General features: G+C 40.7%; 1 protein-coding gene across 2 annotated transcripts in view; it reads right to left on the bottom strand.

The window, feature by feature from the left end:
• The window catches only part of KIAA1549L (KIAA1549 like), a 128708-nt gene that overhangs the window by 29261 nt on the left and 74618 nt on the right, over nucleotides 1-24829 (bottom strand). The window contains exons 9-16 of one of the 2 annotated variants that reach the window (XM_075188061.1): nucleotides 23917-24068; nucleotides 22511-22682; nucleotides 19837-20000; nucleotides 18449-18624; nucleotides 16424-16551; nucleotides 15448-15474; nucleotides 9378-9556; nucleotides 3041-3255 (exon numbers count right to left, since the gene is read on the bottom strand). In XM_075188061.1, coding sequence (XP_075044162.1) covers nucleotides 3041-3255; nucleotides 9378-9556; nucleotides 15448-15474; nucleotides 16424-16551; nucleotides 18449-18624; nucleotides 19837-20000; nucleotides 22511-22682; nucleotides 23917-24068 — 1213 coding nt within the window. The remainder of the gene's footprint in view (nucleotides 1-3040; nucleotides 3256-9377; nucleotides 9557-15447; nucleotides 15475-16423; nucleotides 16552-18448; nucleotides 18625-19836; nucleotides 20001-22510; nucleotides 22683-23916; nucleotides 24069-24829) is intronic. The other variant, XM_075188062.1, reaches the window with a different exon arrangement.

Raw genomic sequence — 24829 nt, 5'->3', positions numbered from 1 at the left:
CGTTTGCTATGCGCGATTCCATGCGCTACTGTTCGCAGATAGTGTGGAGCGGATAGGAGCGGTAATCGGAGTTCCGACTATTTTGCACATCTACCAACTAGAGGAGGATTATTTCCACTTCAGGATTCAGAATATACAACCAAGGTACTGGTCTTGTGATATGTCGCCAGGGATCTGTTAAGAGACTTTGTCAAACCTTTGATACTATCAATTGGAGTCCTGTTACTACTCACGTAGCTGATCCTCCCTCAATATACTGATCTACAGCTCCACACTGCAGTTCTATGCAATTTGGGAACTCTGTCTTGATGAGTTTTTCTTACCAACATAGCGCACAATAAGGAAAGAGCAGTGGTTGCGTACAGTTGCTGGACTGGTTCATACCTATATTTTTGAATATTTTTGTACATTGTGTAGGTGCACCTACTTTGCTATATGTTCATTTTGGCACTGATACTATCTCACATGTGTTTAAACTGTATTTACCATTTTTATGTGTTTTTTTTTACAATGTTTTAATAAATTTACTTTTTTTAATTGTATATTACGTGCATGAGTGCTTTTGTGGTAGACTCGCTTACACCACCGCTTATTTTGGTTGGCAAATATCTTGCTGTGGATTTTGTTTTGCCATCTGCTCATTTAACAAGGAAGTTTAAAAGGACTGAACATAGTGTAGACATTGCTAAGGATAATACATAGCTCTGGAGTCAAGGCAGTAACAAGTACAACACCATTGTCTTAGAAACTGTTTACTTCCTCTTTGGGTCAACAACTTTCTTTGTGTACAGTATGTGCGTACAGTGACTAGAGTACAAGCTCAACTGTGCAGTAAATATATTTGTTTAGTTATGCATGAAAAAGGCATCTGTGAAAGACATTTTGAGTTGTGCTGAATAAATTAAATCATCATTTAAAGATTGATAAACAAGTAAATAGTTCATAGATTTATTCTTTAGTCAATATGAAGACCACAGATTTGCAATACACTGTCACTTTCAGTTTGTGCTCTTCTGCATATACACATTCCTCTCTGGTCTTTTTTGCCCTTGGTACCCATACTGGGTGATTTACACATTTTAATAGTTTGTCATTTGCTGCTGTAGTCAGTGCAGCACCACAGCGGGTGAATAATTTGATTTCTTCTGGACTAAAGCTATTTTGTTAATTTATAACAAAGTCAATAACTGATTTGCTATTGCATTTCATTCCCGGTCATCAGTCACCTAAAACTAAATGTATTTATCATTCGAAAATGAAAAATAACCAATAGCTTTTAACTAATTTTATTGACAGTGGAACATTGAGGCTTAAAGGAGCCATGCATATCTAATACACTTCATTTTTTTAACCCCAATACTCTTCAATTAATTACAGAATAAAGTATTGTTGTTATATTGGTTCTTATGGTGAAAATGTAGCACTTTCAAGTGCCATTTTTCATGTATTTGCCAGTTAAAAAAACTGGGGCAATCAGATTGTCTTCCCTTCTAATCCACTGTGATTCATTTATAACAGTGAACCTTGACAAGCAGCCAGCCTTTATAAATTAGAGTCGTCCCATTTACTTTTTAGAGATTGGAGACTCTGAATTCAGCCATAAGTCACCAGAAAGAGCAGCGGTAAAGATCTACTTAAATGTAACGTCTAGGCACCCCCTGGACATGTATAGGGCCAGATGGTGGTTGAAGGTTTTGTTTAAATTGGCTTGAAGATGAAAGTGAAGAAGAAGATTGAAGATCTACCCATGAGAAGATTGATACAAGAAAATCAGAAATATTAAATGTAATTGATAGAATTAATGTAATAAACAATATACTGTATTTCACACTATTGTTCATTGAGTAACACTGACGTGTCTCAGTAATGTTACTGGTTTACACTGAAATACTAGGCTGTATTATCATGAATTTGGGTTCAGACTATAAAATAGCTGCCTCCACTGTGCGTAAGCAACAAGTGCACATTAAGCAGCCCCCTAGTTTCCACACCACGCCGCCAGTGGGCGTGACAAGCATGCATGGGGGCGTGGCTATAATATTAGACAGTGCTTGGCTGTTCTCCAACTCTTCATATCCCTATAATATAAATGGGCAATGTTGCGTGCACTACTGTTAGGTGCACGCAGCTCTCCCTTTTCAAGCAGAGCCGTGTGAAGCGGGGGCAGGGTCCAGCCACTTCAACTATACAGTGCCCCAGGCTTGGAGGGGAGTTTCCAGGCACTAGGAACCCCCCTCGGTTTGCCTATGGGTGTCTTGTGTCAGAAAAGCTGATGAGCAGAGAGGGGCATGTGTGAGAATAGCTTGTGGGAAGATGGGCATATGTGGCAATAGCTGGTGGGCAGATGGGCATGTGTGAGAAAATGTGGTGGGCAGCGGTGGACAAGTCCGTATACAACAGATATGTCATGTCAAGTTTTTTTCTAACTGTTCTAAAATCAAACATTTGGATCCTCCCGTCTAGAAATCTGATGTGTCCTCCAGGGCAGCAGTGGAGCCTGGATTGCATCAGACATCCGTGCATCTGCCAGCCAGGAGGAGGTAAGAGTTATTATTTTTATTTTGCAAATGTCAAGTGGAGCTAGGAAATGGGTATTGGGGGGAGAAGGGGCGGTAGGCTGAATCATTTTTCCTAGCAAATTCTGTAGGCACCCATTTTTTCAGCTAATCCAATATCATCATCATATATTTATTTAGATAGCACCACTAAGTCCGCAGCGCTATACAGAGAACTCCCTCACATCAGTCCCTGTCCCAATCGTGGGAGGAAACCGGAGCACCAGGAGGAAACCCACGCAAACACAAGGAGAACAAACAAACTCCACACAGATAAGGCCATGGTCGGGAATCAAACTCATGACCCCAGCGCTGTGAGGAAGAAGCGCTAACCACTGAGCCACCGTGCTGTTCTTGAGAATGCAGCCAATCAATTTACTCAGAACCACTGACGTCACTGAAAGCACTCCTTTCGACAAAAGGCATTTGTTAGCCATGGAATATTATTGCCAGAAAATGTGTTACAGCCAATAAGAAGATTGTACCTGTTTTTAGGCTCTGCAAATGGAGAAGTGTCTGTCTCTACCTCCAACGCATTGTCGATCTCCACCTGAGTTTTTTCATAGATCTTCCTCTTCCTCTCATTGAGGGACTTGCTTTCTATAGGGGGAAAGTCATAGTAGCCCTTTCTTTTAGCCTTGAGACGCAGTTTGTTGCGGTAGTGTTCTATGTCTGATTTCTGCTTAAGGGCTTTATTCACCTGGGGGGGGAGAAAGTAACATTGGTGAACTTACCATATCTTGAGCTAAATTTCCCATTTACACTGGCCACTTTCTAAAGGAAATCCTGTATCTAAATAATCATACATATTAAAAAGTGCTCTCTCACATTCAAATAACTTTCATCATGACTTTCATTGTAATTTAATGTATAGGTATTTATTTTCCATATATTACACAGTGCTGTACAATCATATAGCATCTCATTTATTAAGGAACATAACCCATGCCAATCTCAAGCGCACGCAGCAACGAACGATTCAAGTTTCTAAGGTACGTGATTTTCAGTCGTATCACTTGCTCCAGCTATAGGTCTAGTGCCAATTACCAGTGATAATGGCTGAGCATGCATGCTAGGACATATGTTTGCAATCAGGAACAATTGTGAAAATGTATTTATGTACAGCAGACATTAATTACATCCTAATAAATGTATTTCATGGGAGGGGGGGGGAAACTTTTTTTCATATTTTAAGGGGCATATTCAATTAGCTTTTGGATTCGCGGTAACGCGCGTTGCCGCGAAAAGTGCGCGTTCTTGCGGGTATTACGGTACCGCATTAACGCGGATTTTCGTTCGCAACCCTATGGGCTGCGAACGAAAATCCACGTTATTGCGGTACCGTGTATTACGTTTCGCGGCTGTTCCGGCGCGTTACCGCGAATCCAAAAGCTAATTGAATATGCCCCTAAATGTTTTGTCACTACCGACTATATTATTAATAGGTGACATTAATTGAATAGGTTCTATTTTTTCTGTGTGTCCTTTTGTGATTTTATATTCCACATACGTATTGGACGTATTGTACGGTGCCCTGTCTATTAGAGCTGAGCGGTCCTGGACCCGTATTCATCCTCACATGTAATTTCACATGCGCTCCTTGCTGAATACGGACCTGCATACAACCGAAGCACGCACAGCTTTTAAAAGAAACGCACATTGCGTTTGTTTTGCGTTTGGCAATGAATCAGGCCCATGATGTTTATTTATTTACATCAGTCCCGGCCTCAGTGAAACGTACAATTTAATTTCCCTACCACTGGCACACAGATTGTCGACCCTATTTATTTAGTAGCCAATTAACATAGCAGTATGTTTTCAGAGGGTAGGAGAAAAGCCAGACGAATACTATGAGAATATACAGACCCTGTACAGATGGGCCCCTGGCTGGAATCAAACCAGAAACAAAAACAACATGGCGATGGTGATGATGTCATCCACAGACGTCAACCATGTGACTTTATATTAGAGATCGGCGGGCTCGGTTCCCCGAGATGCGAACCCACCCGAACTTTGCCTATCCGAGTACCGAACTCCCGCCCGTTCGGAATCGAAATCGAGGCAAAACGTCATCGTGACGTAGTCGGATCTCGGAGCTCGGTTCTCGCGATATTTGAAAAGCATAAATACCCGACTCCAGAGCAATCCATCGCCATTTGACAGAGGGACAGAGCAGGGTTAGGTCACAGGCTGTATTCGAGCAAGGACAGAGCAATAATTGTATACTTTATTCTTTCTATTATTATTTCAATTCTATTCTATTCAATTCTATTATTATTACCAATTTTATTAGCAATTCTTAGAGCAGGAAGAGAGCAGGATAGAGGAGGCATTTTTGTTCAATATTTTGCACTACAAGTGCTTTGGGGTGTCCCATATTCCCCAGTGTGAAACACTAATTTTTCTGGCTGCCAAAAGTCATATTTAGCAGCAGTATTTATCCAATATTTTGCACTACAAGTGCTTTGGGGGCTCATTAAAATGGATTCAAAGCAGTCCACATATGAACAGAATCAGCAAGCAGGTGCTGGCACCAGTCCTGATGGTAGGTTTCCCAGTACGTCATCTGATAAAGCCTATGTAAAAGTGCATAGTCTTTTTAAATCAGGGAAAAAAACACACACCCCAAAAAAATTGAAGCGAAAAAGAAGTGTAACTGAGGAAAAGTGCCGATAAAAAAAAAATTGCCAACATGCCATTCTACACACGCAGTGGCAAAAAAAGAATGAGGCCTTCGCCTTTCTCTATTAGTGGCAGATCAAAAAATGTTACTGAGCCTTCTTCTTGTACGGTCACTCGTGACCAAGCAAGACCAAGTCATTTGGAGTCTAAAAGTGGTGCACAACTACTGTTACGCGTGAAAGCCGAGCTGCAAGAAAACAGTAAGGCTTTAGAGGATAATGTATGCTCAGAATCAGAAATGACACCAATCTCTGTGGAGAGTCCATCCACCAGTGGTGTGTCTAATCGTGAGCATTCTGATAATGTTCCCATAAAGAAGGGCTCTGAACAGCCCGAGTGTAGCCGGTGACACACCAAGTGAGGATGACACTGTGGAATTAGAAGAGGGTGAGGGGGAGATTTGTGTTGGCGATGAGGGCGCTAATGATGATGTTGATGAGGATGATGCAGACAGATACCAAATTGCCTTTCTCAATTTCTATTTATATTCTACAGTCTATAACGGCTGAATAGTTTTCTTTTTTACTCCTAGTGGAGAGGGGGTCTGATGCAGACAGATACCAAACTGCCTTTGTCCATTTATTTTTATATTGTGCAGTCTATGCAGTCTGCTTTTTTTCTATTTAACTACAAGTGGAGGGGGGGGGGGGCTATAGAGAAAGACACCAAACTGCCTTTGTCCATTTCTATTTTTATTGTGCAGTCTATACCGTCTATTTTTTTTTCTATTTTACTACAAGTGGAGGGGGACTGATGCAGACAGAAACCAAACTGCCTTTGTCCACTTCTTTATATATTTAACTATAAGTGTAGGGTGTAATATACACCCAAAGACAATGGCTGCATTGCCAATAGGCTAAAATGGAGAGGAAGACCATCAGGTTTGTGTGCAGAATTAAGGACGGCCTACCAGGGATTAAACTGTTTTTTTTCTTAATTTATTAGCTTTAGAATTACCTTGCTTATCCAAGAAACAGGTGGAGCACTAAATTAGGTTAATTTAGGCCCAAAGAAATTGATTTTTAAACAAAATTGCAAAACAAAACCAAAACCAAAACACGCAAGGGCGGTTTTGCCAAAACCAAAACCCGAAGGTAATCCAGATCCAAAACCGAAACCAAAACACGGGGGTCAGTGAGCATCTCTACTTTATATGCTTCACAGTACACTGTCTGTATACTGAAATTTGTTCTTATTTTGATATTCCTAACCAGGATGTCCAATCACAACGTTTACCGTTTCTAATTGTTTTCAATATCTTCAATTTTTTTTGCTGACGCAGAGAATATATGTTTATTGCCATAGGCTGGAGATTACGATAGTGCATTATACAGATTGATCAGGGGGGAAGAATTAAAATCCAAGTAATTGATAGCATCTGACTAATCAAACATCTGTTATGATAAGCCCCTCTCCCACACAGAATGAAGTTAATTACTTTGGATTTAATCCCTGCCTCTGATCAGACAGTGTGATACACTGCCAACATCACTGGGCACATAGTTTCCACCTATGCTTCCATTCGGGTAGGCTATGGCCTGCCAGGAATCAGGACTGTCAGTCAGTTTGGGTTACTATTTATTGAAAAATACATTTGCAAGAGTTTCTGTACATAGAATTATTTTTTTTCCTTTGTATGATAGTTGGTAGTGTTAGCAGGGAACATTTGTCACACAATGCCGATTGTGCCAATTAGAGACTGATGCAATGTGTTCATGCTGCTCGTTGTTGGTTAAGCTCTATCACAAAACCGTTTTTCTTTTTTTACAAACATGAAACAGACTTTACCCACAATCTGACTCTACTGCAGCCATGAAAACAATAAATGTTTTGTGCATTACGGTGTCAAGAAAATATGGTCGGGGCTTTTTGACATTTTCAATCAGCCACAACGGATACAAATTTAAATGTTTTCTATTTTTTTTCTGTGTTCGGTATATACTTAGTACCTGTTTGCTTTATTTTCTAATTGATGGGTTTTTGTAGCAAGATTTTTATTACTGCGTCGGCCATAACACATGTTACTGAGCATTGAATGGAAGGAAAAAATACTGATTTCAAACAATGCCATTGGGTGGTGATGTGTCCATTTGTAGGGAATTTGCATAAGTTCATCTCTGTACGGTGCATATCAGGAGCAATCGCTGATTCCAGGAGAAACCAATGTACCACTGGTGGTTGAGGTAAAAGTGAGGATACAGTTTATCACACATCTCAACGGCCTATGTTTAGGAATTAGGACACATGGTCACGTCCCCTCCATACAGAGGGCATGGCTATGACACTTTGGTGGTGCGGTTGCATCACATTGTAGGCCAAGCCCCCTCCCCTAAATATACCCCTGATTTGTCCTACCCACACCTCCCAATATTCCCAGGACTCAGGATAAAAGTCCTGATTGGCTGGTGAGTGCACAAAAGTCGGGATTGTAAAAATACTAAAAATAAGTAAAAATACCTTTTATGGATTGTATTTATCATGTTTAAATGTTTGAGAGTATGTCATTAATTACCACCCAGGCTGCAGGATGAGGTTTAATCAGGGACAGGTCCATTTGTATTTGCTACTGATCCATGCACGTATGGATACACCTAGCATAGGCAAACCGAGAGGGTTCCTAGTGCCTGAAAACCCCCCTCCCAGCCTGGGGTACTGTATGCTTGAGGTGGCTGAACCCTGCCCGGGACCAGCCACTTTGCAGCTTGTGTGCAGACTGTCTGCACTGCTCACAGCCATCTCTTCCCAACAAGTATTGAAAGCAGCAAGAACAGGTAGGAGAGAGCAGGACAATCTGTCAACTGTTCTGATACACTCAGTCAGGACTTTGTCCTGATTGTAAGGACAGTTGGGAGGTATGTCCCACTTCACACGACTCTGCTTGAAAAGGGAGAGATGTGTGCACCTAACAGTAGTGCACGCAGCATTGCCCATGTATATGATGGGGATAGGAAGAGTTGGAGAGCAGCCAAGTACTGTCTAAAATTATAGCCACGCCCCCATGCATGCTGGCCACGCCCACTGGCTGTGTGGCATGGAAACCCCCATTTACAAATCCTGTGTTTGCCCCTGCCTAGATGTGTTTTATTAATCATTTACAGGAACTGACTATAGCAGCCTATCCACATTTCGATCCTCATAGATTTTCTTTTAATAGAGTATCTGTTTAGAACTTAAATTTAAAGGGTGTTTGTCTATTGAATCCATTGAGTTATTTCTAATGGAACACATATATTGTATATAAATTCTCCAAAAGAACGCATGCAAAAAAAAAACAAACAGTTTTTATATAAGAAATGTTAAACTATTAATACCATAATCAATAATAAAAATATATGTAAACATTTTTTTTTTATTTCTTTTTACATGAAATACATAAATGCCAAATTCTGCAGAATCTCCCGACTGATGACTGTCATGGCATCGTCTTTGTATTATAAACTACATGTGTGTGTGCCGCTAGATAGCACAGAGCATGTGTATGCAAATAAGAGGAGCTATACAAACGCAGTTAGGCAGAGCGTACTCAGATTCAAATGGAAATGTGTCGTCACCCGCTTGTATTACAATATGATTATAATTTTTAAACGTAAGTCGTGATCAGGTTAGGAGCCAAAAGGAATCAGGTTCTATGTCCAATGAGGTCATAACAGGGCCACAGTTATTTAAGATATTTTCATTTTTAATCAGTGGTGATGTCAGAGGTTGTCAAAGATAAGAATATCACGCCACTCTATATAAATGATATAGCAGTGGCGGATCCAGGGGGGCGATCGGGGCAATCCCCCCCCCCCCCCCCCCCGGCTAGCAGTACAAGTCCTTTAAATTTAGGTCCAAGACGCCAATCAAAACGGGTGGAGGGGGGGCGGTGCCAATCGCGGTGGGTGGGTGGGTGGTGGTTTCCTAGGCCGGCCAATCAGTGAAGGAGGGGCGTGATCATGCAAAATGCCCCCCCTCCCTAGAAATTACATCTAGGTCCGCCCCAGTGATATAGATAGATTTGAAAATACTGTTTAATGAGAAAGTGTTAGATAAAGGTAATAAATAACCCTACATTGTTCAGCAAGTATAGCGCTATAACACAAATGTAATATTCCTGTATAATATTATCCGTATAATATTACCATTAACACTGGATCTTACCTCTCCATTGATGATTGACATCTCCTGATTTCTTTCCGATAGCGTAAGCGAAGGTGGAATCGAGACTGGTTTTATCGCAATTAGTTGGACAGAACCAGAAGATGAGTCAAACGGGTCAGATACCATTTTGTTGTTTTTGTCAAAGTGAATATTCCTCTCCTCTTCATCGCTTATTGGCACTAAGAGGTAAGGATGATAAATAAGTTATTTCCAGTTTATCACCCTCAGAAAGAGATATTATACTATCAGAAATACATCACACTCCTCGTAGCGTAGAATTGGTTATTAACTGTAGAGGTTACAGAGCCGATGGAGTCACTGCTAGTAACTGTACAGGTAGAGGTGATGGAGTCACTGCTAGTAACTGTACAGGTAGAGGTGATGGAGTCACTGCTAGTAACTGTACAGGTAGAGGTGATGGAGTCACTGCTAGTAACTGTACAGGTACAGAGGTGATGGAGTCACTGCTAGTAACTGTAGAGGTTACAGAGGTGATGGAGTCACTGCTAGTAACTGTAGAGGTTACAGAGGTGAGGGAGTCACTGCTAATAACTGTACAGGTAGAGGTGATAGTCACTGCTAGTAACTGTGGACTTACACAGGTGATGGAGTCACTGCTAGTAACTGTACAGGTACAGAAGTGATGGAGTCACTGCTAGTAACTGTACAGGTAGAGGTGATAGCGTCACTGCTAGTAACTGTGGACTTACAGAGGTGATGGAGTCACTGCTAGTAACTGCAGAGGTACAGAAGTGATGGAGTCACTGCTAGTAACTGTAGAGGCACAGAGGTGATGGAGTCACTGCTAGTAACTGTAGAGGTACAGAGGTGATGGAGTCACTGCTAGTAACTGTAGAGGCACAGAGGTGATGGAGTCACTGCTAGTAACTGTAGAGGTACAGAGGTGATGGAGTCTCTGCTAGTAACTGCAGAGGTACAGAAGTGATGGAATCACTGCTAGTAACTGTAGAGGTACAGAGGTGATGGAGTCACTGCTAGTAACTGTAGAGGCACAGAGGTGATGGAGTCACTGCTAGTAACTGTAGAGGTACAGAGGTGATGGAGTCTCTGCTAGTAACTGCAGAGGTACAGAAGTGATGGAGTCACTGCTAGTAACTGTAGAGGTACAGAGGTGATGGAGTCACTGCTAGTAACTGTAGAGGTTCTCATACCCAGTCCTCAAGAGCTGTCAACAGGTCATATTTTCAGGATTTATGTCTGTAGAAACAGCCAAATAGATTAACTCACCTTTGTATGATTAATGAAATCCAGAAAACATGGCCTAGTAGTAGCTTGTGAGAACTAAGTTTGGGCATCTGGAGTGTACAGCAGTGTATCTTAAACTTGGTCCTCAGGACCCCTAACAGTGCATGTTTTCCATATCTCCGTGCTTTAGCACAGGTGCAATGATTACTGACTGACACATAGTAACAGATCCACAGGTGGTATAATTATTTCCCTTGTCACCGGGAAAACATACACTATTAGGGGTCCTGAGGACTGGGTTTGAGAAATAATGGTGTACAGCATATTAGGACAATCTGAGGCTCTTCAGCAACGTGGAACTACAACTCCCAGGATGCCCTGCAAGTCTGTGGTTTCCTTTATCTACTGTAGAGACCTTATATTTTATTTACATGCTTTCAAAGAAGAAGAAAAAAATAACCTTTAAAATATTTATAATGCTTTGCATTTAAAAAACACATATTATGTTAGGAAGAGAGGCAGTTGCCAGTGTGAGTAGATTTAATAGGCAGAGAAGAAAGTGTAGAGCAAAATACAGCACAGCGGTGGTGCAGACCCAAGCAAGACCATCTCCGTCCTCACACTCAGCCGCTTCTCACGTAAAGGTCATATCAATTCATTAAATGCAACTGACCTCCCCCTCTTGAAAAGACGATATCTAACTTTAATAGAATTGAGGACATAAAGGCCATGGTACAGCAGACTGATGGTAGCTGACCAGTGACAAGCTAATTCTGGCCGCCATTGGAAATATCTATGGTACATAATGCTTGGCAACAGATTATAGCTGAAAATATTTTATTAATATTAACAAATTATTATATAAACCAAATAGTAATAAAAACTACATTGGCATACTGGTCGGACACCAAAGCAACTTATAACTTGATATATATAATATACATAGAAATGATCTTTTAAGTCATAGTAGTAGTTTCAGGGATATTAATTTATAGGATATCCATTGCTGGCTTTTATGAATGTTACTTATTCAAATGGATATATATTATTACCCTACAGCCAGGGGTGGCTGTGGTATTTCCATTGACCACCCCCTTCCCCCCTGCTGGAAGGTTGCGCAAGTCCAAAGCAGGGACTCGGAGGGTAAGTGGGAAGGCGCCTGAGCCGGTAAGCCTGGAGCACATCTGTTCCGCGTGTCCTGCCCACAGCAAGGTGGCAGTTTTAACTGGACGATGGAGCGTGCAAGTACATGCTCGGCTAACCAAATTGTAAATATATAGTCCCTCTTCCGGTATTTAGACCAGCACTGAATGGTGGGTACATTGCAGATCTCCTTTAACGAGTTCAGCCCTGTTTTATAACAGCCGCTCACTGAACCCGCTGCAATATAGCGGTCATTATCCCTGCTGCTCTAAAGACAAAGGGAGTACGGTAGAGTTGGTTCTTCAGCACCGACCTTAACAGTGTAAAATTGTTTTAAATAAGAGCGTGCTACAAAGTGAACTAAGCACAAGATCTGATAATCTGGGCTCATTAAGACTAATGCCAGGGATGAACAGTGTGTGGTCCACACCCAAAAGCACAACCGGCATCATGCTGTGCCAAGCTGGGCTAATCACGCTATAACAAGTAAACCCTGGGGTCCCCCTGTCGTAGTGGCACACAGACCCAGACTCGTCATCATGGGGATGAATCTCCTAGGATGACTGAGCCCCCAAGAAATAATGTGGGCCCACCTATGAAAAAACAGCCCGTGCTGATTGGTGTTGGGGTAATGAAGTTTTTTTGTCCAACAACAGCATCATCATATGTTCTAGCAGCTATAAACTACTAGAACTACAAGTACCAGCATACCCATGGCAGCCAGAACATACTGGGGCTTGTAAATAGTGCCGTATAGGAAAATACTAACAAAAAAACACAGTAGAAAAAGAGCTTTAATTAAAAATCATATCCTGTTCCTCCACTTTATTAAACTCAGCCGAAAGCCAGCTGAAATATTAATAGTAGAGATGCTTGGGTTCGGTTTTCAGAAAACCGAGCCCATCCGAACTTAGGGGATCCGAGTAGGCTCGCGAGTCGGCTTGGTACTTTTGCGCATCCTCGGATCGTAATCGAGGAAAAATGTCATTGTTGCGTTGTCGGATCTTGCGGGTTTTGGATTCCATGAGTACTACCCTTGCCAGGAAATCCAGTGCCATTGCTCACACAGAAAAAGGGGTAGCATTGCTCTCGTCACTCTCCATTCTCCAGTGACATTGCTCAGTGACATTGCTAAGACAGAAAAAGGGGTAGCAGTGTTCTTGTCACTCTCCATTCTCCAGTGACATTGCTCAGTGACATTGCTAAGACAGAAAAAGGGGTAGCAGTGTTCTTGTCACTCTCCAGTCTCCAGTGACATTGCTCAGTGCCATTGCTCACACAGAAACAGGAGGGGTAGCAGTGTTCTTGTCACTCTCCAGTCTCCAGTGACATTGCTCACACAGAAACAGGAGTGGTAGCAGTGTTCTTGTCACTCTCCAGTCTCCAGTGACATTGCTTAGTGACATTGCTCACACAGAAACAGGAGGGGTAGCAGTGTTCTTGTCACTCTCCAGTCTCCAGTGCCATTGCTCAGTGCCTTTGCTCACACAGAAACAGGAGGGGTAGCAGTGTTCTTGTCACTCTCCATTCTCCAGTGACATTGCTCAGTGACATTGCTAAGACAGAAACAGGGGTAGCAGTGTTCTTGTCACTCTCCAGTGACATTGCTCATACAGAAAAAGGGGTAGCAGTGTTCTTGTCACTCTCCATTCTCCAGTGACATTGCTCAGTGCCTTTGCTAAGACAGAAAAAGGGGTAGCAGTGTTCTTGTCACTCTCCAGTCTCCAGTGACATTACTCAGTGCCATTGCTCACACAGAAACAGGAGGGGTAGCAGTGTTCTTGTCACTTGACAAAAATTGACTGGAAATTAATGTTATTGAGGTTAATAATAATGTAGGAACAAAAAAAGAGACAAATTATGTGATTTTAGGGGGGGAAAAAAAGGATTTTAGAAAAAAAAATAGGAAACCAAAACCAAAACACGAGAGGGTGGTTTTGCCAAAACCAAAACATGAAGTTAATCCAGATCGAAAACCAAAACACGGGGGTCAGTGAACATTTCTAATTAATAGCAATAATTTGTGAATCAACTTACTACCCAAACCAGACATAGTTGAATAAACAACTTATAGTACATGTGGTTTGTAATGCAGGCGAATGAAGTTTCTGTTGTACAGTATAAAATTGAATGCACACATCAAACCTAGCATTAGATGACAATATGTCCTAGGCAAGAGATGCTCATCTTATTTCCAGTGTCTTGCAGGAGGTAAATATGCCACTTTAGCATATTTCACAAGTCCTAAATATCCCTGAATTGTGGGACGATTATTTACTGCTGAGGTTATGGTCAAGTCATTTCCAGCTACTTAGATCATATTTTCTCACTAACCTTGACAGCCTAAAGCAGGTTACAGCTCATAATCTGAACTGCTTTGCGGCCAATAAACTGTGTGGAATTGCTGCCAACACTATGATAAAATCTTGGTTATATCAGTTCAACGGCAGCGATACCCTTCAGCGACGAGCAGGTGCGGAGTACCAACAAAAATGCGGCTAAATCTTTGTCGGCTTTGTTTTATGGCTTTAGAAGCTTGTCCTGAAGCCTGGCCTAGGTTTCAATATCATTTTCATTGTTCTATCATTTTATTCAGTAGCATAAGAAGAGTATATGCTTGTTAAGGAGTCGTTGTAGCCTTTGGAGGAAAATGAGGCTCCTAGCGCGTGATGTCTGCTGCTATGAATAATAGCCACTTCTACCCAGGTCTCTGACATTGCCTAGGTGCACCGTTGTCTCAGAGCTGGGCGATCCGGACCTGAGAGCGTTAAACACAAATTTGCTAGAGAACTTCCTGCAGATTGTGAAAGGAACCCTTCAGGGTACTCATAAACATAACATTCTAGAATGCTCAGCAAATTGGAAGCATTGCATCTATGGAGGGAATTGAATAGCTGCCCATGTGGCAAGTTCACGTCGCACCATGAACATTGCCGGCAATCATGGTAGAAATCATCAAATTTCTGTCAAAATCTCTGCCGCAAAGTATCTCTGGACACTTTGCGGCTACTACAAATCTCCCCCCCCCCGCCCTCCCCCACCTAAATGTCTGTGACACAGTCCCTCCGAGATACTACAGATTACCATACTTGCCTACTCTCTCGGAATTCCCAGGAGGCTCCCGAATTTCGGAGAGTCCTCACGGACTCCCGGAAGAGTAGACAAAGCTCTCGCATTTGCCAAAATTGACGGCAGTGAATGGAGGGGGTGGGGCTTAATCATGTTGTTAAGCTCCATCCCTTCCATTCACTGCCGTGAAGTTCGGCTTTATATATTGGGGGCGGGGCTATGGTGACACGACAATGTCACCACGGCCTCCTACAACCCCATGTCAGATGACTTCTACCCCGGATCTCCCGGGGGAAAAATCTTAAAAGTTGGCATGTATGAGATTACCTCTTGCAAATCTTTTGTCCATCTTTCATGAAGCAGATCAGTATCAAAATAATTGGCTTGGACATTTCTCCCTTACACATGATGGTAAGCTATGTACATTAATGTCTACCATGCCCGTCCCTGCCGCTCTGCTAAGTACCATATATTGGTGCCTGAGTGACAAGGTTTACAGTGATACACACACATTATGCCCTTTTTGGGAGGAAGCAGAGCTGATTCTGGAGATGGTCTTCACCATGTGAGTTGTAGATCTCTCTTACCCACCGAGGGTAAAGACACACTTTAATATGTTAGTTATAGGAGGTCAGTACAATCAGAGTCTTACCAATCTGTCGTTTATGTTTTGAAACACCTGAATATTAAAGAAAAGCAAATCAAGATCCCGTCATGGTAATTTACGTTACTGACGTAAGACTAAACGTAATAAAATAACTTTGTAATATTCGTATCCCCCAAAAATATAAATATTTTTATTAAAAATGAATTTTATGTAACAAAGAAAAACTCCACTGTAAGACTTTAAAAATATTACTAAAAGGCAGTGATTGTTTCAACCATGTGAGCACGGTTGTACTATATAATAATCCCATTTCTGGGACAGCGAGGAACGGGTTTAGATCAGTTGTATTCACTTTTATCCTGTGGCACATTCCTTGCACAAAATAATGGATAGGGGGGTGGTGGGTACAGGGATATTAGTATGGGGTACACAAGAGATAACATATTCACTCACAACGCCTAAGGCTGTGTCAGCTCTAGATACAGCGGTGTGTGAGATGCCATCCAATGCAGTCTTACAGAAAAAAATGTATATAACCCCTTCACTGCCATGATTACCCACAATGCACAGCTTCTTTGTATTTAGCAGGACCTAGTAGGAGTACCAGTCAAGGGCTAGGAGTAGTTAATGTAGTCTCTGAAAAAGGGAAATCAATACTTATAGTCCTGCTAGAAAATCTCCTGCTTTAACTCAATAAAATGCTGGGCAGAAATATCTAACCCGTTGTATGCCAATTGACGGCTAGACAAGTGAACCAATGAAATGTTCCGCAGGTACATCTGACAGGAAAATGTAATATATATATATCTATATATATGCAGAATGGTTATGTAAATAATATGTTATGTCTAACAGAAAACTTAGAATTGAAATAAGTGTATCTGCATTGCACAAAGGATGAAGTAACTGTAATAATGTGAAATGACTGTGCAGTGTAATATGTGGCGGCTGTTTGTGCAGATCTGTTAGCAGATGATGTGCAGTGCAGGCTGCAGAGCTGTTAGCAGGGTTCCCTCCTCACCGTTCCGCTTGCCAGCCTCGTCCTTTGTCACTCTGTGCTGAGCCATAACTTTCTGCGGAGTGCTCCTGTCTGAACTGGCCTCTTCTGATTCGTTGCTGATGACGGAACCGTTTTCACAAGGCGACCGGCTGCAGATTACCATAGCAACACAGACAAGTGTTAAGCATCCTTTCTGGGGCTGCTATAATGAAAATGTCAGGAGCTTTTGGAGGGAGTGGGGGCTCTTCCTATTATATTTTCTATTGTAGCATTTACACTCTCACAGGCACATGCATCTGTCTGTCTATCTGGTTGTTTAGTTGTGTCTGAGATTATGCACATATAAAACACTAGGATGATTGCATTGGGTTTCTACATATAAGCATAGACTACCATGTAAGTCTTAGACCAGATGAATTACACATGCTGCATGATTTCACTGCAGTTGGTTCACATGCGTGCTCCATTGACGTGTGTATGAACGCAGCACGTGTCTTTGCTATGTGCCTGGATTTAACTGCTTGGTGCAGAAATAAATAAGATTCCCCTCCCCCCACTTTGTTGATTCTGAAAAAAAGTAAAATGCATAGGATCCAGACATATAACGGTCTATGCACAGGATAATATATATATTTGGACAAACCATGTTGCAATGCAAGGGGTGCACATGCATTCATTTCTTTTATGTTGTTTGCAGGGAAAAATACCATCTGCTTTTGCACGGGCAGCTTTATTTTTACACTACAATTTAGAGTTGAGCTAACACTAAATCTGTCAGCGCGTTTTGCAAATTGTTTTGCTTTGCTCCTAAGTGAGGCCCTATATGTGCACCAAAAACTTTTATAGTATATAAATAAAAGTTCTACCAGTGACAAGATTCACTTTAAATACAGGTCATTCATACTAACGTCTGTCACACTATTTAATATTGTATATGTCATGAACATAGGGCCTGATTCAGAGTTGTACTTACGCTAGTTTCTGCAGCGTATCCTATGTGAAATCATGCTGCACATGCTCACAAAACGAGTGTGGCGCAACTGTGTGGAATTCATACCCTAGGACTTGAAAGTCGGGATTGGGGAGGGAAGGGGCGCGCTAACATAGTATATGTACAGTCAGGGCCAATTCAGCCAGATGCAACTCATTTAGACCCGGGCATTTAAGTAAGTACACACATTTTCAGATGTATCTTTGGCACCTGCTATAGGGCATGACGATGGTGAAGACCGCACACTCCCTCAGCGATGTTTATGTAGAATTGCGCACGTGTGCAACTTGCTAGCAAAGCGATTGTCTGCAATCGTTTGTCATTTGCTAAGGACAATGAAACTATGTTGTGCTTGGCACAGGACATTGTGTAAGCTCACCTTGCAGCCTTGGACTTTTTTTTTTTTTAACACAATGCCAACTTTTTGATTTTTTTCAACTATTAGAAAACTGCTCATTTGTTTGGGACGACTATAAAAGGCATAGAAGAATTTTACATAGTTAGTATTTTTATTTCTACCTGTGTTCTGCTCTGACTTCAGTGTGAATATGGAAAAGTGGTAAATTTGACTACCCCCTGTATGTGTTTCTCTGCACATAACTGTGTAGTATCTCCGCCAGTATGCAGAGGCAAACGCATCCTAAGGTACATTCGGCTCTGCTAGCGAAAGCATTTCATAGCTGCATACGTTTTAAGAATGGAACATGCATCATTTTGCATTTAACTCTGAATCAGACCCATAGGGGTATATTTACTAAACTGCAGGTTTGAAAAAAATGGAGATGTTGCCTATAGCAACCAATCAGATTCTAGATATCATTAATTTAGTGCCTTCTACAAAATGACAGCTAGAATCTGATTGGTTGCTATAGGCAACATCTCAACTTTTTCAAACCCGCAGTTTAGTAAATATACCCCCTAGTGTGAAACAAGTTATTTATATGTCTCTATCCCTCGTACTAGGCACATTTGGGGTATTTCTCCACATTTACACACATCATTTCATAGCTCCTCAATAACTAGTTAGCACAATAAAATATTCATGAGCTTCAAACCTATTTCTATTGTCTGAAGATTTAAGCATTTTCTCGGTACTCCCGTCTTTCGTGCTGTCTCTCTCTTGCGACATGTTCAGGGATGGGACCACAGTCTCCTGGGTAACGGGGAGCACGTCCTCGTCCCCTCCTTGCTGTCCAAGGTGCTGCTTGGCATAATCGAAGCCTTGAACTGGCTGTTGAACAGGTACATGAAATATATAATAATTCTAATTGTTGACATTAAGGACTTGAGTGCTTCATCATGAATTCCTGCAGTGGAGATATAAGTGGGTGGAGCCAGGGCCACTAGTAGGCGGGCAGTGTAGTTGTACATTGGCAGTAGGAGGGTAGTCCGGACCTCCTTAAGTTTGAGCTCCCAACCCTCAGATTTGTTAATAGGGTCAGACAATAAATTATACAAACCATTTGATGTTGGTCGCTAGGTGACCAATGTTTATAGTTCTGGCTCTTACTGAGCATTCTGAATTCTGATTGGTCCATCCCAATAAATCGCACCTCCACTAGGTGAAAGGTGCTCTTAAGCAAAGGCTAAAATCTTGACATTTATTTCTAAGTATATTACTATATTTCTCTGTCAGTGTGCTTCCAGAAGCTTGCAGTATGTAATAAAGCAGCTTATTTTGGCATTAATAGGCAATAAACCAACAATAACAATCTGTCAACATACGTTCCATCAATAGAAAATGTACTTCAGGAGAAGGAAGTGTTGTGTTGGCCAAATCAGAGATCCCTGAATGCATTATGAAAATGAATTGCTGGATGTTGTAATATAAATGTGAAATCAATATCACAAACACTATTAACCCCTCATGTTGAAGGACAATACATTCGCTGTGAGATATATCCAAAGCAGCACATCAGACAGCAGACGGCTGCTTCACTGAGTTTATCCTCTAATCTCGATGTCAGTGCAGCAGGGAGATGAGATCTGTTTAGTTCATATGATTGACCCATGTTTCATACCAACCATTACTAAATTAAAGTGAACATGTATGTATCATTTATAGATGGATGAATTTAAAGAATGATTGTGTAAGATATGCACTTCCGAACATAAATAAATAACTATGGGGCAAATGAATCAAGCTGTAGTTTTGGAAAAGTGGAGATGTTGCCTATAGCAACCAATAAGATTCTAGCAATCGTTTATTCAGTACATTCCACAGAATGACAGTTAGAATCTGATTGGTTGCTATAGGCAACATCTCCACTTTTTCAAACCCGCAGCTTGATAAATTTACCCCTATGACTCCAATTCATGTGTAAAAGCACAAATTCATATAATATTATAAAAAGAAACCATACATACATTTTAAAAAAATGTGTTTGTGTGCAAAATAAATAAGTAACAGTTCAAAAATCAGAGCAATCATATAGCTTTTTACCTTGGTCCTGGGGGGAAGGTTGCCGATGTTATCTGACTTAAAATCACTTTTGTTCTTCCGGCAGAGGACAGCAGTGATGATGAAGATGATGACAGTAACAACAGCTATTGGGGCTAACACGGCTGCAATTATCCACAGGTTGTTTGGCGGGTTTTGCACAACAGCTAAGTGAGAGAAGAGCAGAAGAAGTTAATAGTTAGACGTCTGATAGGTCTAGAACTTTTGATGTCATGTCACAAAGTTCTAGGCCTATCAGACGTGGGGGACCCAAGATGCATTGATAAATAGGACAACACGCCTTGGCAGACATTCAGATACCAAGTTATCATAAAACACAGCTACAAACACAGCATTAAGAAGCCCAACGCTCCCACTTTGTAGCACCATCTTCGAACTTGGGCCAAAAGTGGAATGAGTGCCATTATAAAGAGAGAAATATATAATGGACATAATACAGCGTAATGCACCTCTTTAATCCCTGCGTACCGACCAATAGTCCTGCTTTTTGGGGAGACTGTCCCAGGTCTCTAAAAGGCGTGTGTCTCATTAAAAAGTGGGTGTAGTTTTGAAAGAATGTGGGCGTTGTTGGGTGGGTCTGGTTGGGTTTAGCACTGATCAGGGCTGGTTCATGTAGATCGCAAGTGGTGCTTATTTTGTTGTAGTTTTGCTATCTAAAATGTTATAAGGTATGTACCTGGCGCTAAGCAAGGGTGGTGTTATAAAGCGGGTGGCATTAAGAGGAAGAGTTGTACTAACATGTCTAATTTTGTTTTAATTACTCTCATGCCTTCCCATAATTTATCACATTACCTACAAAGCGCTCTAAGGACAAGTGTACGTAGAGCCCCAGGGCTAAGTTTTTGGAGCAGAGCAGTACCATATATAATATTAAATTATTATATATAATGCAGCTTTGCTCAAAAACAGACATGAGGTGACAATGGATTTTGACAGAGGGAGGAGAGTGGCGCAACAAGCCCCGTTGTAATGATCATGTACCTCCTCTGGCCAACACCTCCTCCGGCCAAGCCACCCCGGGTGGATTTACTTAGATAACTTAACAAAAACAAATATTGGGGCCTTCGCGATCATCATCATCATCAGTTATTTATATAGCGCCACTAATTCCGCAGCGCTGTACAGAGAACTCATTCACATCAGTCCCTGCCCCATAGGAGCTTACAGTCTAAATTCCCTAACACATTCAGACAGACAGATAGAGACTAGGGTCAATTTTGATAGCAGCCAATTAACCTACCAGTATGTTTTTGGAATGTAGGAGGAAACCAGAGCACCCGGAGGAAACCCACGCAAACACAGGGAGAACATACAAACTCCACACAGATAAGGCCATGATCAGGAATCTAACTCATGACCCCAGTGCTATGATGCAGAAGTGCTAACCACTGAGCCACCGTGCTGCCTACTGTGCAATATGTGTGCATGACTGGGCAGATCATAGACACGGTTTGTATGGATCAGCGCTGTAGCATATTTTGTCCCTATTTCATATTCTGGAACATACATATAGATGTTTGAGACATTTGGAGGAGAATGGAACATAGGTACATCTGGGATTAGTCTACATCTATGTTGTGTCCTGCATCCTCCTTATATTACCCAGAAACCTTTGTGCCTCATTGTGATGTTACAATCTTTTCTTAGGTGCATGTGAATTTCTGCTCTGTTTAACAGCGGGTGAGCAGAGCAGAGCGCGGCCCTAGAGTCTAAGTTTCACACTAACAACACATAAAATTAACATTGGAACTCTTTTTTGATATCTTTTGGTTTTTTTCTTGCTATGGGGCTGATTTAGAGTTAAGTGCAACCTTTGTCCAGCTGTAGAATTTGCAGACGAGTAACCTATATTGTACTGCCCTTGCACACTGCACACACATACTGGCCATTTATTTCTGCACTGCATTGTAGAGTTGGGCTAGGCCACGCCCCTCTTAAAACTCTAAATCATGTTGTGCATTTGGAAGCGCAAATAGTGCACCCAGTAGCTGTATTTACTCTACATTGTCCCCTATATTACTATATACGATTCATTAAGGCAAGCAAAGCAAAAAAAAAAATTGTAAATTTGCATCTTGACAAAACCATGTTGCATTGGAGGGGGAGGTAAATTTAAAATGTGTGAACAAATTTATAGTTGAGGTAGGGCATGTCCTAGATCAGCTTTAAATTTCATTGTAAAGAAAAAGCTATTATAAATATTTGTGTGCTACAGGAAAAAGCAGTCATTATTATCCTTACGTGCAAAATAGTAAACTAATTAGTACCCCTTGCAATGTAACATGGTTTGCCCAGGAGCAAAATGACTCCTTTTTTTTTTGTTTTTGCTTTTCTCTCCTTAATGAATCAGGCCTGAAATATGTTACCAACATTTTTTCCAAGCATGCAATGTCACAAGGGCAATCTGTAATTGTTCTATGAATAAGGTCAACAATTTTGAGAGATGACTCTATATTGGTACGTTACAGCCTTATCACATCTGACTTGGATTATTGTAACCCACAGCTATGACTTTTCCTACAGCTGCCAAACTGCACTCCTGTTTCCACCTTCCGTACTCTGTCATCCAATAACCTAGCTCCTGCATTCAGCAATTCCTATTGGCTCCTAAATCAGACCTGGCAGCCAATGTTTTTATAAATTAAAATGTGCTTACCATTTGCTTGTACTCGAACAATATAGCCAAGGGTGAGGGCCATGGTCTGGGGGTCGATAGTACTCAATTGCTTGGCAGCAGCTGCGCCCGATATTGGTTGCCCATTTTCCTGAGCGTAGTACGTCAACTCCGCTAGATTATTAGGTCCCGACAAGCGCTGCATTTTCACCATCTATAAAACAATACATAGGATTTAGACCAGGCCTGTCCAACCTGCGGCCCTCCAGATGTTGTGAAACTACAAGTCCCAGCATGCCCTTCCATCTATCAACAGGTTGTCTACTGGCAAAGCATGCTGGGGCTTGTATTTTCACAACATCTGGAGGGCCGCAGGTTGCACAGGCCTGATTTAGACTGTAAGCCCCAATGGGGCAGGGACTGATGTGAGAGAGTTCTCTGTACAGTGCTGCGGAATTAGTGGCACTATATAAATAAATGCTGATGATGATTGTCATATGGGCATGGACTAATACCTCTACTTATCTACTTATAGGTCTTATAAAATGGTATATATTTGTATAGAATATGTCTTATAGAATGGTATATATTTTTATAGAATATGTCTTATAGAATGGTATACATTTGTATAGAATATGTCTTATAAAATAGTATATATTTGTACAGAATATGTCTTATAGAATAGTATATATTTGTACAGAATATATTTCTTATAGAATGGCATACATTTGTACAGAACATGTCTTATAGAATGGTATACATTTGTATAGAATATGTCTTACAGAATGGTATACATTTTTATAGAATATGTCTTATAGATTGTTATACATTTTTACAGAATATGTTCAATAGATTGGTATACATTTTTATAGAATATGTCTTATAGAATGGTATACATTTGTATAGAATAGGTCTTATAGAATGGTATACATTTTTATAGAACATTTTTATAGAATAAGTCTGTACAGCTAAAATAACTTCTGAAGACAATTTACTCCATTTTTCGTCTGTCATTTTTAACAGAATAATCCCAATGTGAATTAAACATTCTCACGGTCTGTTAAAAGGTATTATAGTATTAAAAATATGTATCATGATTGCATGTTGAGTTTTTTCACCATTCCTCTGTAATTTTGTCATTTTTATATTTATGCTATAAATTTGATTTTTTTTAATAAAGTATTTTTTATTGAGATTTTTTTAGTTACAACATACAAATAACATATTTAACATCTAATCTAGCATCTATCTCTGCCTATGTTGCTATAAACATTATACAGTGATTTCTAGTGAACTTTTAGGGTGGTGATATCCTCATAGCACTTTCACTACACTCCAGGTCAGATCAATTATATTATAATATAAATTATAATTTAATATGAGTTTCGGTCACAGTTACTGAATGAGCTCTTAGGCTGCTATTTAATATCCAACTTGTATCCACCAACCTGCACAGTGTAACTGCCTACGGTAGTTGCTCTTTTAAATCTTCTTGATTGTTGACCAGAGATTTGGAACAGTTTTGCCAGTCTCTCTTCCATCTGTTGTGCAAAGCTTTGGTTGTTTACTCCCAATAACTGGTTTTCAACTCCCTGTATCACTGTAGGCCAGGTAAACAATTATAACTCATTACTGTTACATTATTGCACAAGGTTATTGATCATATTCAAACCACATTTGTATTTTTTTGTATATAGCTTAAGTGTAATATAAAATTCAGACATACTCGAAAACTTTTCATGCCTTGAATGGATCTTGAGTGATTATAGAGGTAAGTGCTACACAAATATTGTCGTTTGGGACATGGGGGAGAGATGAATAAATTGGTGGATCACACAGAAGTACACCTTCCAAAAGGTGTATCTTAAACATGTGTCAAAATTGAATGCATCTCTAAGGATCATGGTTAATTTGATTCTGCACGCGCTCACTGTACTGAACTTACATGTGCTTTACACCTTATAACATTTCATCTCAATATAACCCTATTTAAATTCACTTTATTTTTTTTTATTTTTTTGTTTAGTCATATTTCTTTCTTAACAGCGCTGCCAAAGGTAGTTTTGCTCATCCGGTTGCCAGGACGACAGAATGTTGCTGTTTACATTGTCGGTAGTTGTGAAATCTGGAAAATAAAATTCTTCACGCTTGCAAAATCCTAAGCGCAGTCATCATCTTCCAAACAACAAATACATTAAAGAATGTTTGTAGAATGTAGCCAAGGTCTCTGCATGTGAATCATGACATGTTGAGATGGCTGTTTGTTCAGTAGCAGCTATACGAGTATGTGCTTTTTATATTGACTTATGTATTGCAGTACAAAAATGAGGAATGTGTAGCAGACAAAGAGCGCAATTTGCT

The sequence above is a fragment of the Mixophyes fleayi genome, chromosome 10 (genome assembly GCF_038048845.1).
Source record: "Mixophyes fleayi isolate aMixFle1 chromosome 10, aMixFle1.hap1, whole genome shotgun sequence".
NCBI classification, from domain to species: Eukaryota; Metazoa; Chordata; class Amphibia; order Anura; family Limnodynastidae; genus Mixophyes; species Mixophyes fleayi.
This window is presented reverse-complemented; position numbering and strand designations above follow the sequence as displayed.